The following is a 14,371-nucleotide window of genomic DNA, read 5'->3' on the forward strand; positions in this document are numbered from 1 at the left end:
TTTTGTTGTGAAGTGATTGTCTTATTGTAATAATGTAACTGAAATCCACCCTTTGAAATCTACATACATTCCACTTGGAGTAGACTTTTCGAACAGCTTTTTTGCAATTTGTGTTTGTGTTTGTTATGAAATAGATATCTTTTGTGTGAAAATTGTTTTTATAGTTTTATATCAATGAAATCCATATCTAATTTAGTGATTTCTCAGAATTGTCAAAGAAATGTTTTATACTTTATGAGTAATTTTGGGTCAAAGAGTTCTTTTTATAACAAAAATATCTTTTACTTAATGATTTAGAATTATATTCATTGTGGGTCTTTCAGAAGTCAACCAAAGAGATTTCTTTATCTTGCCTTAGTAGTGTACAGTTTCATGGTAACGTTGGACCAATACACACGTGGCTTTCAAGGAACACATTTCTTTCACTGATCTCTATATACATGTAAACACTGGATAGCAGATAAAGAGCCGCACAATGAATGAATTTGACGCCATATTGGTGAGACCATATTGGTGAGACTATCCAGTCTTTATATAGAGATCAGTGATTTCTTTCAGTACCTGTTGCTGTTAAGCCGTGTCCGAATTACTGGGCTAAGACTTGAAATTACACACGAGTCTATGGGAAGTGGCTCCCATAGACTCGTGTGTAATTTCAAGCCGTAGCCAAGTAATTGAACAGGGCTTTTTAGGATCTATCAGGGCCCAATTTCTTGGCTCTGCTTACAGTTAGCGAAAAATCCTTGCTTACTGTAGCAGAAAATTCTGTGCTAACGGTAAGCGTATTTCACGCGTTAGCGAGGAATTTTGGCTTATGCACATGCGTACATCCCGTAACTAAGGATTCTGTCCTTACAGGGTTAGCACATAATTTTTCTGCTAGCGCGGTTAGCTCAAAATTGTGATCGTAAGCACGGAACTCTGTGGTTAGCAGAGCCAAGAAATCGGGCCCTGATGAGATGGAGTTGCTTACCAGAAAGAAAAAAAAGCTTAGCAAGTTTATGTTTATGCAAGGATATGATGAGGACCAGTCACAATCAATGTACATTGCATGGTATTTTGGCTGGTGACCTATTTTTTTAAGCAGATAATTTACTTCACTGCTTACCAGTTTTTTGTGCTTAGCAGCGCCCTGAAGTTGGCCCAAGCTTTTCTGTCCCTACCTTTCTTGTTTTTCTTCAAAACTTAATAAGTGTCAATACTGTTGCCAATCAGGCTCCTTTGGGAGTCACATTCCAAGTATTTTTTTTTTGTCCAGAACAATTTTATGTCAGTTAGTTGGTATTATTATTTACTCAGAGGAAGTTTATTTGATCAAGTTCATTGTGTGAATTTGTTCACTACCACTGATTGTTGCATTTGATTTGTTGCAGTGCATTGCTTAGGCACATTACATAATGTAGTTAGTATTGTTAAAAAAGAAAAGAAAAAGGGAACTCCGTGATTTGCATCGAAATATGGCAGATAAATAATATAGCAGCTGATTTGGTTTTACGTTTTTGTAATCAGAAAATAATGCTGTGCCTTGTACTGTTGTGCATTACTATGAAATACATGGCCTTTAATAAATGATGTGTATATTTTATATGAGAAGTTGAAAACTGTAACACTTCAGGTTTGATATTATAATAGATCGCTAATTAAGTTTAAGTGGAAATAATATTCTTGTCCATTTACTTTGTTAGAGTTCTAAGTATCAGCTAAACGGTATGCAACTTTTATACAGAATTAAAAATTAAGAAAAACGCAACATGGAAATCATATGCAATGGACAGAATACAGCTTATAGACGAAGGGAAAATAGGAAAACCTTCGCTATATATATGCATTTGTTTAGTCGCCAAATGAATGTTTTAATGCAGCACCAAAGCGGATTTGTTACGTTTAATTTTCTGTAGTTCCATAATGCTATAAATAATGTTATCTTTGCAGTGATAAAAAAATTGATTAAATTGTGAAAGGATTCATCGAAATTACTGGTTTTATTGTGTACATTTTGTCATCATGCCTTTTAGAAGTTCCGGGTCTTATTTGCATTTCAGCAAGAGTGATTATTTTATGATAAATGGTTATCCCGCCCCATTTGCTGCTATTATGTTTATCAATGAAAATACATGCTATTGCTAAGCTATTTAAAAAAAAAAAGACGCCAGCTGATCAGCTGTATTGCTCGCGTGAGGAGGCGGAAGCGCGCACTAGACGCGCCTCAAGTCGGTAAACGTTCGTGTTTTTGTGTCCGTCGCCACTGACATTGCCGCAAATATTTAAACGAGAACGGGGCGAGCTGGGAGTAGGGAAGAGGGTCTTAAACCCAGCACTCAAACAAAACCTGACGTAATAGATATGATGAGGGAGATAAGAAGCATAAATCATTAAGGGGGTTAGAACAAGTCGAACACGTTCCAACCTCACAAATATATTAAATCCTTCAACTTTATGTGATTTTCAGCGATCTCCTTTGTTTGTTTGCGTGGATAAAGCACCTTTCTTTACAGGTGACGACGTAAGTCATTGTTCTCTCACAACGTATTCTTTCTAATGGAGATCAATGGCTACAATCATTATTTGCCAGTTTTGCTTTAAATGTGGGTCAAAAGAATTCGTCCCGCCCGATTATCGGCTTGAGGTCAAGGCTATGCATGTAAGCACCTCGTGCCACGTGACATGTGGCGTGATATTTGGTGATCAAAGTGCCACACGTGGCCGGCCTGCGCGTGCGTGCGTTTCTCTTCTCTGCTTGCTGTATGCGCGGTGAGCATACTGCGTTGTACCATAGAGCAAGGACCTTTTTTACAATTTTTTTTTCTCATGTTTATAAATTATACTGAATTTTGAACCGACTGCTAAATGGATCAACTCTGATGCTAGCTAGATGCGTCCAGTTTGTATTCAACTGTCTGCCTTCAATCAACCTGGATATTGTAAGAATCACTATTAATTTTGATATTGCTTCCGTTTAATTTAATTAAACGATCGTCCGCAGGCTTTATTTTTTTTTCTTTTTATAAAATGTTTTAAAATGAATACTGGACTTCGTCCTACATTTAGTGTCATACAGCAATGCATATGCTATTTTCTCAGTTCTTTCTTCAAATTGAAATTTAGATTTGTTTTCACTTGATATTTGCTATGGAACTACTTCAGGAAAAATTGAATTACGTTGTTAAGTTCTAGATGTTTAGTTGTCGACCTGTCATTTTTAGGGAATTTGGAGAGAATAACCACAATTTTTCTCGAGGTCATTGGTCATGCACTTAAGATCTTTTGATTTTTCCTGGTTATTAACCGGGTAAATTCTCTCGGCCTAAATTCTAAATTCAGGAAACAGTCAGGAAAATTTAGCGTGCATCTTTGTGTGGCTCTAAATATGGAGGAAGTACATATCTCACTTAGGCCCTAAAACAATAATGCAACCAAACTCTTGACAAATAGATCGCAGTGCATCATGGGTAAAGGTCAGCAAGGTCAAGTGGTGACCCGGGTCGGCAGGGATGCAGCCTACAGCTGGGATGAAATCAAGAAACACAACAGCCGATACGACAAATGGTTGGTGATTGAGAACGGCGTGTACGATGTGACTCGGTGGATGACCAAACACCCAGGCGGCTTCAAGGTTCTGTCTCACTATGGAGGGGAGGATGCTACCGTAAGTTCAGCCTTCCGGGGTCACATCATCCACCCCTCTATTAAGTCATCCCTTAAAACATTTAATAAAAAATAAGAAAAGAAACCAAAGAAGTAAATGTTACTTCAAGTGCTATCTCACTTTGGAGGATGCCAATTCCTCAGTCATCCTGCCTCTCATTAGGCATAGTTCCTTAGAAACAAGGGGGGGGGGGGAGAATGGGGCATAGGACATCTCAGGGTGATTTTTTTCACAGTTATGGATGGAGGGGTGTGAATGGGGCATCTTAAATTTAAATTATTTTTTTCTTAAATAAGGCCATTTTCCCCTTGAGAGCCACCCCCTTCACAGGACAACCCCCCCCCCCCCCACAGTAAACTCTTTACATCTTCCCATGTAAGTTGTATCACTGCATCACAAAAGTATGTTGATGAAGAGTGACACTGACCCAATATTGAAATAAAAAAAAAGTTGTTTGTTTTTGTAGCTTAGTACTACAGTTCAATTTAAGACAAGTGTACTCTTTGCTCAACTTATCGATTCAAAAAGACTCAATTTCTTTTGAGGTTTCTGCAGCTTGCCTTTCATTTGATAAATTAAACAAAAAAGGAATAAGTAAACAACTTTTATCGAAAGATGACAGACACTGTTCTTGGGCAAGACACTTTACTTCAATTGCCTCTCTCCATCCAGGAGTATAAATGGGTCCCTGTAAACTGAAGGTAGAGACTAGAATGTGCCGATATTGAGCTGCTGCAAAAACTGGTCTCATGGTCTGATGAACAGGGGTAATAATGATTGTGAAACGCTTTGAGACCTTTGGTATAAAGTGCTATATAAGCACCAAATTATTATTATTATTTATACTGCTGTATAAATATTTATACCATATAAAAATAATACTATATTTATACTGCCATTATTTTCAAATTATAGTATCCAAAATTGGGGATCTCACTGCGAAGCCATTGTAAGACATCCTCACCACAAAAGAGTGCACTGAGGCCCTTTTGAATCAAATCTGTTGATGAATTGAACTTTGTCCATATTTTCATTCTAGGAGGCCTTCGTTGCTTTCCATCCCGACAAGAGTCTGGTTAGGAAGTACATGAAGCCTCTATGCATTGGCACACTGGAGGATAACTCTCCCAAGGTATGTTTAGAATTATGGATGTATGTGACATGTTTAGGGACACGATGAAAGCCTGTTACTATGCCATCAAACTTAGTAAAACTAAAAAAAAATTGTTGTTTTTTTCCGGGTTGAAGTCACATGGCAGGCAAAATACACAATTTTATCTCTCTTATTTTTCTCCTGCCTCAGAAAAACGAACTTTAAAATTTAAATTTAACTTTTTTTGTTTCATTATTGATGGCACTAGCAGGCTTTCACTCAATGCAAAAATCTAAACACATCTTAGAATAAACATAATGTGGAAAAAGTCGGTACAAAAAGTGTTTAAACTCTATAAGCACCATTTTACAGTGTAGTAATAATGTATATACATATATGCACAATATTCACCAATATTGCATGGTACCATTTTGCGTGGAATAGGGAGGGATGAATTAAAACTGAACGTCCCTGCTAACCACTGAACTATTCTAACCCCTTTGTTGAAGTTTTCGTTAAAAGTGCAAAGTTATGAAGTTCTAATGCAAATGATTAATTGAACCTTGATATGTGAATAAGTTTGGCTTCCCCACAGTTCAAAAAACTTTTTTTTGTGGTTTTAGAAAGATAGTGGCTCTTGAGATCTGTACTTCAGATCGTACGACACAATTAATGATGTCCTTTGATCAAACAATGGCAAAAGTTTATCGACTTCAGTGATGTCACAGGAAGTTACGAATTGCTTTGATGCTGGATCATCTGTTCCTTTACAAAAGACGTGGGTTTTATTGGTGACTTTTGAACTTGAATGATAGACTTGCCACACTGCTTCTAGCTTTTAAACTACAGTCTCATGAGGTTTATTTTGGAACTCGGACCCCATGACTTACAAAGAGAAAAAAACCCACATTTTTTTAAATTCCAAAATGCTTTCATTTAGCAAAAATACAGTTGCAGATTTTTTTCTCCAATTTTTCTCATGCATCAGTAAAATGTTTAATCTTTTTGTTGGTAGTTAAAACAAAAGTTGAAGTTGAACAACGAAATTGACTGGACTGGGGTTTGAACCTGCAACCTCTTGCCATTTCGGTGCTCTACCAACTTAGTGAGCTATCCATCCCTATGTTGGTGGTTCCTTATATCAATGACTTTGCTCAAAGGACACTAGGAAAAAAAGTTGGAAAACATCTGCTGCTGACAAAGCCATTTGACAAAAAGGGGAACTGCAAACGTAGGGCTGAATAGCTCAGATGGTAGAGCACCGGAACGGCAATCCGGAGGTTGCAGGTTTCAAACCCCGCTCCAGTCTATTTCTTTGTTCAACTTTATAAATTATTATAATGCACCTAGTCAGTTTAGTGAGTGAGTGTCCCTTTGTGATTCATTTGTAGCCTTTTTTGACAGATTGCAAAATTGAAAATACTTTGCAGATAAGGTGCACTGTTTATAATATAATTTACATTTTCGCAACAATGTTCAGAAAAACGTTGCACCTAAAATTTAAAATATTAAAGGTGTAGGTGTCTGTGTTTCAGTAAACTTCAGACTGTAGCCTTTTGCTCTTAATAATAGATTTAAAACCCTAACCCTTCCCAGATTCTTCAAACTCCACCAGGAGGTTTTGGAGTAGTAGGAAAAGTTGAATTTCCTCGTTTGTAAACTTTCAGAGTGAACTTGTGACCGACATGGAGGCCCTCCGTGTGAAGGCTGAGGGGATGGGTCTCTTCAAAGCCAACATGTGGTTCTACGCTGCCTACTTTGGCCACATCTTGGCCGCCGAGGTTCTAGCTTGGCTGTTGCTGTGGTACTTCGGCGTCGGCTGGGTGCCATATCTGCTGGCAACGGTTCTACTCACCATAGAACAGGTATGGAAGGGCCACGCAGAAGCTTTTTTTTTCGCTGTTCTTAGTATCTCACCATATAATAGCAAGTTTACTATCTTGATTACTGCAGCAAGTGAGCTCGAGTTGAAATTATATATTAAAGGATATATCCACTTGTGAGATCTTCATCTGAGTTTAACTTTAAATAAGTTTAAGTTATAGCAGCGAGTTGGTAGTTTGCCACAGCAAATTGTTAATTCACTGTGGTGAGATACGCAGCAACCTGTTGTGGCAATTCCATATGGCCCTTCTACGCTTCCGAAAATTTACACCCACTTTCTCAATCTAATGGTTGACACTTCAAGGGTACTAAAAAAAGGATGAAATATTTAAATCAAGGGTCTCTCTATACCGAAAAAGAAAGAATGTAAGCACTTTGACCTTAAAGGATAAATTTACAAAACCAACAGTTTCATAGGTTGTAAATTTGGTGGTCTTTTTTCTCTCTATGAAGGCCCAGTCCTCCTGGTTTCTTCACGATTTGGGCCATCTGTCGGTCTTTCGCAAATCACGCTGGAATCATCTCTTGCAGTACTTTACAACTGGTGCTCTCAAGGTACTTATGTTTTTTTTCTCGTAAGGCTTTTTAAAGCCTTACAAGAGCCACAATTGTTTAAAAACAATTGTGCATTTTAACAGATACCCTGTGTTTGGTTTGCCACTTTTTCTATTTGGCAACTTATAAAAAGTTTTCTAATTGTTCGTCAATTTAACCCCAAAACACCAGTTTCTGTTTGAAACTTTGATGTGACAAAATGATTTATATAACCATTCTATGGGTGGCATGGGTGGCTTGTGCGTAAAGCGCTCGCCTCTCACCAAGGTGACCACTGTTCGAATCCTGGCCGCGGATCGCATGTGAGTAGAGTTGTGCGTTGGTTCTCTCCTGTGCCACGAGGATTTTTCTCCGGGCCCTCCGGTTTTCCTCCCTCCGGAAAAATCAAACACTTTCGATCTCAGGCTGTGCTCCGTGGTCATATATGGGTCGATGTGGCCGGCAGCCATAGGCATCTTCACGTGCCAGCGGCCCGACCACGTTGTAGCCGCGTCCTTCGCAATTCAGCATACCAGCTGCGAGTAAGGATGATTAGCCTCCCAAATTATTATTATTAATTATTATTATTATTCTGATACTTTGATTAATTGTGGGTGAAGTTAGTGTGTCATTTTTAACAAAATCACAATTAGACATAAATCAGATTCTAAAGCCACATAGGGAATGAAACTCTATGCCCAAGTTTTGCAAACTTTTGATGAATATAGGGTTGTAAGGCACGTCAATTGACATTTCTTTATACTGAGGTCAATGCCCAAATTTATTTACTACATCCAACGGGCGGAAGAACCGCCAATTACAATTTCGAATTTTATTGAATGTAAAGAACGGGTTATTGGTTTCCCACCCACTGTTGAGTGTGGGTATGTTCAGAAAAGTTCCTTGCAAAAGAAAAAAGGCAAGCGATGTGTTTATCCCACAGGGTAGAATTTCAGCCAGGGACCAGACATTTCTGACCTTTAACTGTGTTTCTCTGAACAAAAATGAATGTGCTCAGTGTAGTTTTGTTCGGTAAGTGAATTGTGCATTCCCAGTGAAGGTGTTTTGACACTTATCACTGCACATGCATAAAAGCTCAAAATCGATTGTGCTAGTTGTGTGTGACTGTTTGTCTCGTATTACCCTCTTTATTGTGATTTTAGGATTTTGGGCAGGATTTTTGGTCAGGATTTCTCCTGATTTTAGGTTCTTTGTCAGGATATTTTTTGTCAGGATTTGCGGGGATTTGTCCTGATTTCACAATTTCTTTTGTTAGGATTTTTCCTGATTACTGGATTTTGTCTGCATTTTTCCTGATTTCAGGATTAAAAAGAAATCCCTTTTAATATCTGAAAAGGTGTTTTCACCTATAAAGGTTTATATAGACCCTACATTGCTCTGGGGCTCTCGATGACCCTTAATCCCTCTGCCAATTATCATTTAATGTGGATCTTTCTCCCAATCTCACCCATCAATAACTCTCTAGGGTGCCTCGAGCCACTGGTGGAACTACCGTCACTACCAGCATCATGCTAAGCCCAACATCATCAGGAAGGACCCTGATATCAAGATGCCCTACCTCTTTGTCTTGGGAGACAAGCAGCCAGTCACCTGGGGCACTAATAAGAGGAAGTACTTCCTACCTTTCAACTACCAACAGATCTATTTCTTTTTCAGTAAGTCATGCATGTGGAATTGGCAATAACTGGCCGGCTGACCCCATCAAGCTCGGTGGTCGAGTGGTAAAACGTCTGCACTAGTATAGTAAGCAGGAGGTTGTGGGTTCGAGTCCCAACCAAGTGAGCTTGTGATTTTTTTTCTTGCATTCCCTAGCACGGAGTATATAGTGCTTCTAAAATAATAATGTTGAAGGTCAAAACCCAATATTGAATTTACATCCTTGATAACATTCCATCACACATTCATGATATAGTCACTTTTGACAAAAAAACCCTGAGACTTTTGACACATGCTTTGATTTCGGCACGAATGGCAAACTTCAAATCATCGTGCACAATTTGGCCTTGTCTCAATAAGAAGGCATGTTCCAGGCTACTGCATTGGATGCCCTAGTCTTGTAACAAAAGGCTGATTTGAGATGATGTGAAAGCGTAAGTTTTGTCCGGAATATAGAAACCTGAAATTCTTGACTTTGTCTTGACAGCACTGCCGCCTCTTCTGATGCCCTTGTATTTCCACCTGGAGTATTTCGCGCATGTAATCAGGAAAAGGCTGTGGAAGGTAATCAGAACGACTTTTTAAAAATGACCCTCCTACTTCTTGTGCACAAGCATTGGTAAATAAATAGGAATTTTAAAGTTCAAAACAAGTAGGAGGTTTTGTTCCATTTCTTGTCTGGTGGATTTTTCTATTTTGGCAAAGGGGGAGGGGGCTCTCGGAGTCTGTACAAATCAGTGATATACGTGCAGTCAATATTGCCTGAAACCAGTCCACTTCCTTTTCTTTTTCCTTTTAAGGATCTTGCTTGGATGTGCGTCTTCTTCATCAAACACGCGTTGCTCTTCGGTCCATTGCTTGGAGGTTTTGGCCTCTTCTTTAACTACATGTTTGTCAAGTATGCAGCCCACTGTCCTTTCTAACCATTATTTTTGAAAGACTGACCGCCTTTTTATTCAATTGAATGAAATTAGTTAGAATTTAGAACAACTTTCAGTAAGGTTCTTTTGTTGACAAATATTTCGAGACAAGGAATCTTGTCTTGGGACTCAATATTTTGTTTCAAAAATCCACCTAAGATGGATCCTGCACATTTGAAAAAAAAAGGTGACGTAAGATGTGTTGCAAGAACTGCTCAAGACTTTTAGAGTATCTTCCCAAATTGGTAATCATTCCTCTGCAAAAATGGAGTCATGCATTTTTTGGAACAAAATTATAACTAAACAAAAGTAACAAAGGCTAGATGTAGGCCCCCTCCCTTAAAAAAGACATACAACAAATTAAAGAAGTCTAGTTGAGCTAGGGCTCCAAGCACAAGTACCCCCTCAGACGGTAAGAAAGGGAGAGCTGGGGAGACCACTGGGAGAGACATTTGAATGCATTGCTGATGACGTCTGACGCTCACGCGAAGACGTTATGGCTTCGTGCATATTCAGAATAAAATAAGTCACTCGGTGTGTCTCATCCACTGAGTTCTCGAAAGTGTTTAGAAAGCGCCCTCTGTTGTTTGCGCATGGAGCTAGTAATTTAATAACAAAACATGAATCTGCTGACAATTATTTTGGCACTATAGGTTCCTTGAGAGCAACTGGTTTGTCTGGACCAGCCAGATGAACCACATTCCCATGCAGATAGACCATGATCAACACAAGGAGTGGTTACCAGCTCAGCTGCAGGCTACCTGTGATGTGGAATCTTCGTTCTTCAACGACTGGTTCACTGGCCACCTCAACTTCCAGATTGAGCACCAGTGAGACAATATTTAGAACTTACATTCGATTTAATATGAAATTATAGTATATTTCTCCCTTTCTGTTTGGGAAAGACAGCTCCAGTTTTACAACATGTAATTCAGGACATGAGCTACTTTCAACGCATAAAGTTTTTAAAATCTCAAAAAATAACCACACTTATAAATTTTGTGTGAATTTTTCTTGAATTACTGAGATTCCTCCAACATTTGCTTGACAGCCTTTTCCCCACAATGCCAAGGCACAACTTGTACAAGATTGTTCCTGACGTCAAGGCGCTGTGCAAGAAACACAACATTCGCCATCAGACAAAGAGCCTGAGCCAGGCATTCGCTGACATCATCCGGTAAGTCAACAGTCTCCAGACAAAGTGACAGAACGACGGATGAACAGAGCATAGAAAATGTTGAGTTGACACCAGTTCTCAGAACCACATCGGACTAGTATATATATATATTGCGTATGTCCACATATTGGTTGATTGGATACTAATATACTAAGCCCCTAGAGTGTGCAGAATAAATTGTATGGGAACATTTATTATTTCTCTGCTAAGACGTGTGTGGAAAATGCTACCATGGATGGGTTTGTAAACGTGGAATAAAATGCTGCGAAGGCATCTCAAACTCGAGAACATAACACACCATGTAATTCACAAACGATTTATTGTCTGAAAGTGACACCACAGGCACAGACTTCATCTCACAATGGCTGAAAAAAGCAGACAATCAAAAGTCAATTATACTTTCAAACCAAAAAAACCCATTGACTGTTGAAACTTTGATCCTGAAATGTTTAGTTTATGAAGCGTTGTAGATCTTTACTTTGAATTGAATTTTTATCTGTTTGTAGTCATTGTTTTTGAGAAACAGCCTCAATGAGAAACATGGATTTTTATATATTGACTTTGCCGACTTGTGTCTTGTAGGCTCAAATAATTTTCTTGGACTATCTCAAATAAAAGAGGAAAATCAGAATTTGGATGTATGATGAATTGTTTGTTCAGACTATTTACACGTAAACGCTATTGTACAGTCAGAGAAAATCATATCAAATCGGTTGGACATACAATTAACAGTGACTTTCAGAATAAAGGTTTACAAAGACATACCTATAGCTCATGACTTATTACAGTCAATTTGTTTTGTGATAAATATATTCGTGTCTTTTGTTTGAACTAATTTACTTTTGTATGCACTTATTTTGCAGTTCCCTCAAGCATTCCGGAGAGCTGTGGTATGACGCCTATTACCACACATAGGCTGACATTCAGATGTGATCGATTGATTAATTGATCAGACCTGATTGACTACATTGATTATTGGTTGATTGATTGAGTACCTTGATGATTGGGCTTTGCTTCAATTGTTCTGCACCTGTGGCTTAACATCATATCAAGCGATTACCAATGTGTTTCGAATATAATCAGTTCTTGTCTAAATCCTACTTAAAAACTGTATTAAAATTGTAACTGAAATATTGTGGTTGATGTTAGTGTGAAATGGACAACAGTCAGTCTAAGTACTTGAAATACTCGTTACTGAAATCCAGAAATAAAACAATTTATTTATTATCAAGGCATTAACTCCAGATTCTTCAAAATCCAACAAGAAGTTTGGGAGGGCTGTGCATCTCATGCAGTTTGGGAGTTTTGGGTTTTGTCTTTGTTACTACAAGAAAGTTTCTTGTAGCCTAAAAACACTTGAGTCTTCAAGAAGTATAATACAAATTACCAGTGAATTCGTGCAGCTATTAATCCACACAATATTACTTTGTATAAAGTTGGGAGAAAAGTTCACCTTAAATTACAAAATGTAGCATTGAACATTTTGTGGTCTTTATAACTTGTTGCTAGTTTTTGCCACAGCAGCTGATATTGGCATTGCTACATCGCAGCTGAAATAATATATATCTTTAACTTGGTTTTCTTTACTCTGAACTACAAAACTACCAGTAGGCCAACATGTATGAAATATTTACTTTAATTAAGGGGAGTATTTCAGTTATGTTACCAAAATATATGTCAATATGCTTAGAAAAAAATACTGCATTTGGTACTGTTCTTATACACTCAACCAAAAAAGAAAGTCCCCGCCCCACTACGTTTTTGTCTTCACTCAAAACTACTGCGCACATCTTGCTCAAGCTATGACTAATCAGAAATTCCTTAGCAATCCAGCCACACTCTTTATTTGGCCCAAAAACAGTGATAAAAATGTACGAAATTATGCAATTGACGATATGATACCGAAAACAGTTGCAAAGTTGTTTGTATACGTTCAAGGTGACATGTGAACCACAACTTGCACGTGTACAAAAGTGCAACTGTTTTCGGTATCATTTGTCATAAATTGCATAATTTCGTACACATAATCACTGTTTTGGGCCAAATAAAGAGTATGGCTGGGTTGCTAAGGAATTTCTGTACTGATAAGTTGTTATTTGAGTGAGAGGTGCTCAGTAGTTTTTGAGTAAGACAAAACAGTATTGGAAGGGGGGGGGGGACTTTCTCTTTTGGTTGAGTGTAGTTTGGATGTGCAGGCCTTGATAAACAAACCACGCAATGCAGCAAAAGTTTGCTTTTATTTGGTGATTTTTTTTGTTGTGTTTGGATGTTGCTTTTGTGTACATTTGGTTTTTGTTTGTGCCTTGCCATTTAACCAGCTGAGAGTGAGAAACCTTTTACTATATCATTTTAGCCTTTAATGTAGAGGTACTCCTAAAAAGAAGAAACAGTCTTAAACTTGTTTGGCCAATATCCAGTCTTGGCTGGGAAGTGGCCAAAAAGTGCATGTATTTCATTTCTAAACTTGTATTCTAAACCCTTGCTACGAAATAGTTGTTTTTACTTGATGCAAATGTGAAAGAATAATTAAACGTCAATCTAAATTGATCTAAGATGATTTCTTTGTTGTGTAGTTAATTGGATTTGTCAAGATTAATTATGTGCAGGACTGAGCCTTAGGATTGTTTGAAAATTGGTGGAAGGGGCAGTGAAACACTACATTTATGTTATAGGGGCCTTACAAAATATCCGTGTATCGTAACTTTATACAAATTAAAAATAATGGGAAACATCATAAAATTGAATTGCCAATTTTCGAAAAAATTCCATTATGATAGATTACACCATTCAGTTTCATTTTTAGCGCGCTCTAAAAAAAACCCCCAAAACATTTAAACTGTCTTGTACCCTGCCGCCATGCATGCTCTTACTTTGGTATCCGGGGGTTTCCCAACTTGATTCCCCATTTCCCAAGCAATAATTTGTCTGAATCTCGCTCTTATTGAATCATTCTGAAGAATCATTCTGAACAAACAAAATGGAAAAAGGCAGGCCGCTCTATATTCCCTGCACTTTGGCCTCATTAGACATTAGGCACCATTAGAAATGGTACGCGTGCGGGATACAGGGATATACTGTGCGGCTAGACTCGGATAAAGTTGCTCATCACCATTTTGCGTGGTTATTTTACACTATTAATGAACAATGTGCATTTCAGCTAGGGTTAATCCTTCCACAAAAAATGGTGAAAAAAACTATAGGTTTCCCGGCCGCCATGAGCCGCATACTTTAGGTCTAATTTTACCCCGTGCCCGCACCAGTGGTCCGCATCTTTCCTAAAACAGATCAAGGACCCGTGAGTCGGGATTCCTTAAAAAGGAATTTTTATTTCAGCCGAAGTCGGTCTCTCTGACCCTGTATTAGTTTCCACAGCCATCTCACGGAGTTGGATAGCTAGCTCTATAGGTACGGGCGTACGTGAGGTCCACGTGTACCTCGGA

General features: G+C 38.3%; 1 protein-coding gene across 1 annotated transcript; it reads left to right on the forward strand.

The window, feature by feature from the left end:
* The first annotated feature begins 2,756 nt into the window (after positions 1 to 2,756).
* LOC119740657 (fatty acid desaturase 2-like) lies at positions 2,757 to 12,939 on the forward strand. The gene is made up of 11 exons (XM_038216024.1): positions 2,757 to 2,921; positions 3,433 to 3,646; positions 4,686 to 4,778; positions 6,407 to 6,604; positions 7,077 to 7,178; positions 8,644 to 8,833; positions 9,322 to 9,398; positions 9,635 to 9,732; positions 10,408 to 10,584; positions 10,806 to 10,931; positions 11,795 to 12,939. Exons 2-11 carry the CDS (start codon positions 3,446 to 3,448, stop codon positions 11,844 to 11,846), a joined length of 1,314 nt encoding a protein of 437 aa, XP_038071952.1. The 5' UTR covers positions 2,757 to 2,921; positions 3,433 to 3,445; the 3' UTR covers positions 11,847 to 12,939.
* Positions 12,940 to 14,371: the final 1,432 nt, after the last annotated feature.

Source organism: Patiria miniata, unplaced genomic scaffold, assembly GCF_015706575.1.
Source record: "Patiria miniata isolate m_02_andy unplaced genomic scaffold, ASM1570657v1 HiC_scaffold_5, whole genome shotgun sequence".
Classification (NCBI taxonomy): Eukaryota; Metazoa; Echinodermata; class Asteroidea; order Valvatida; family Asterinidae; genus Patiria; species Patiria miniata.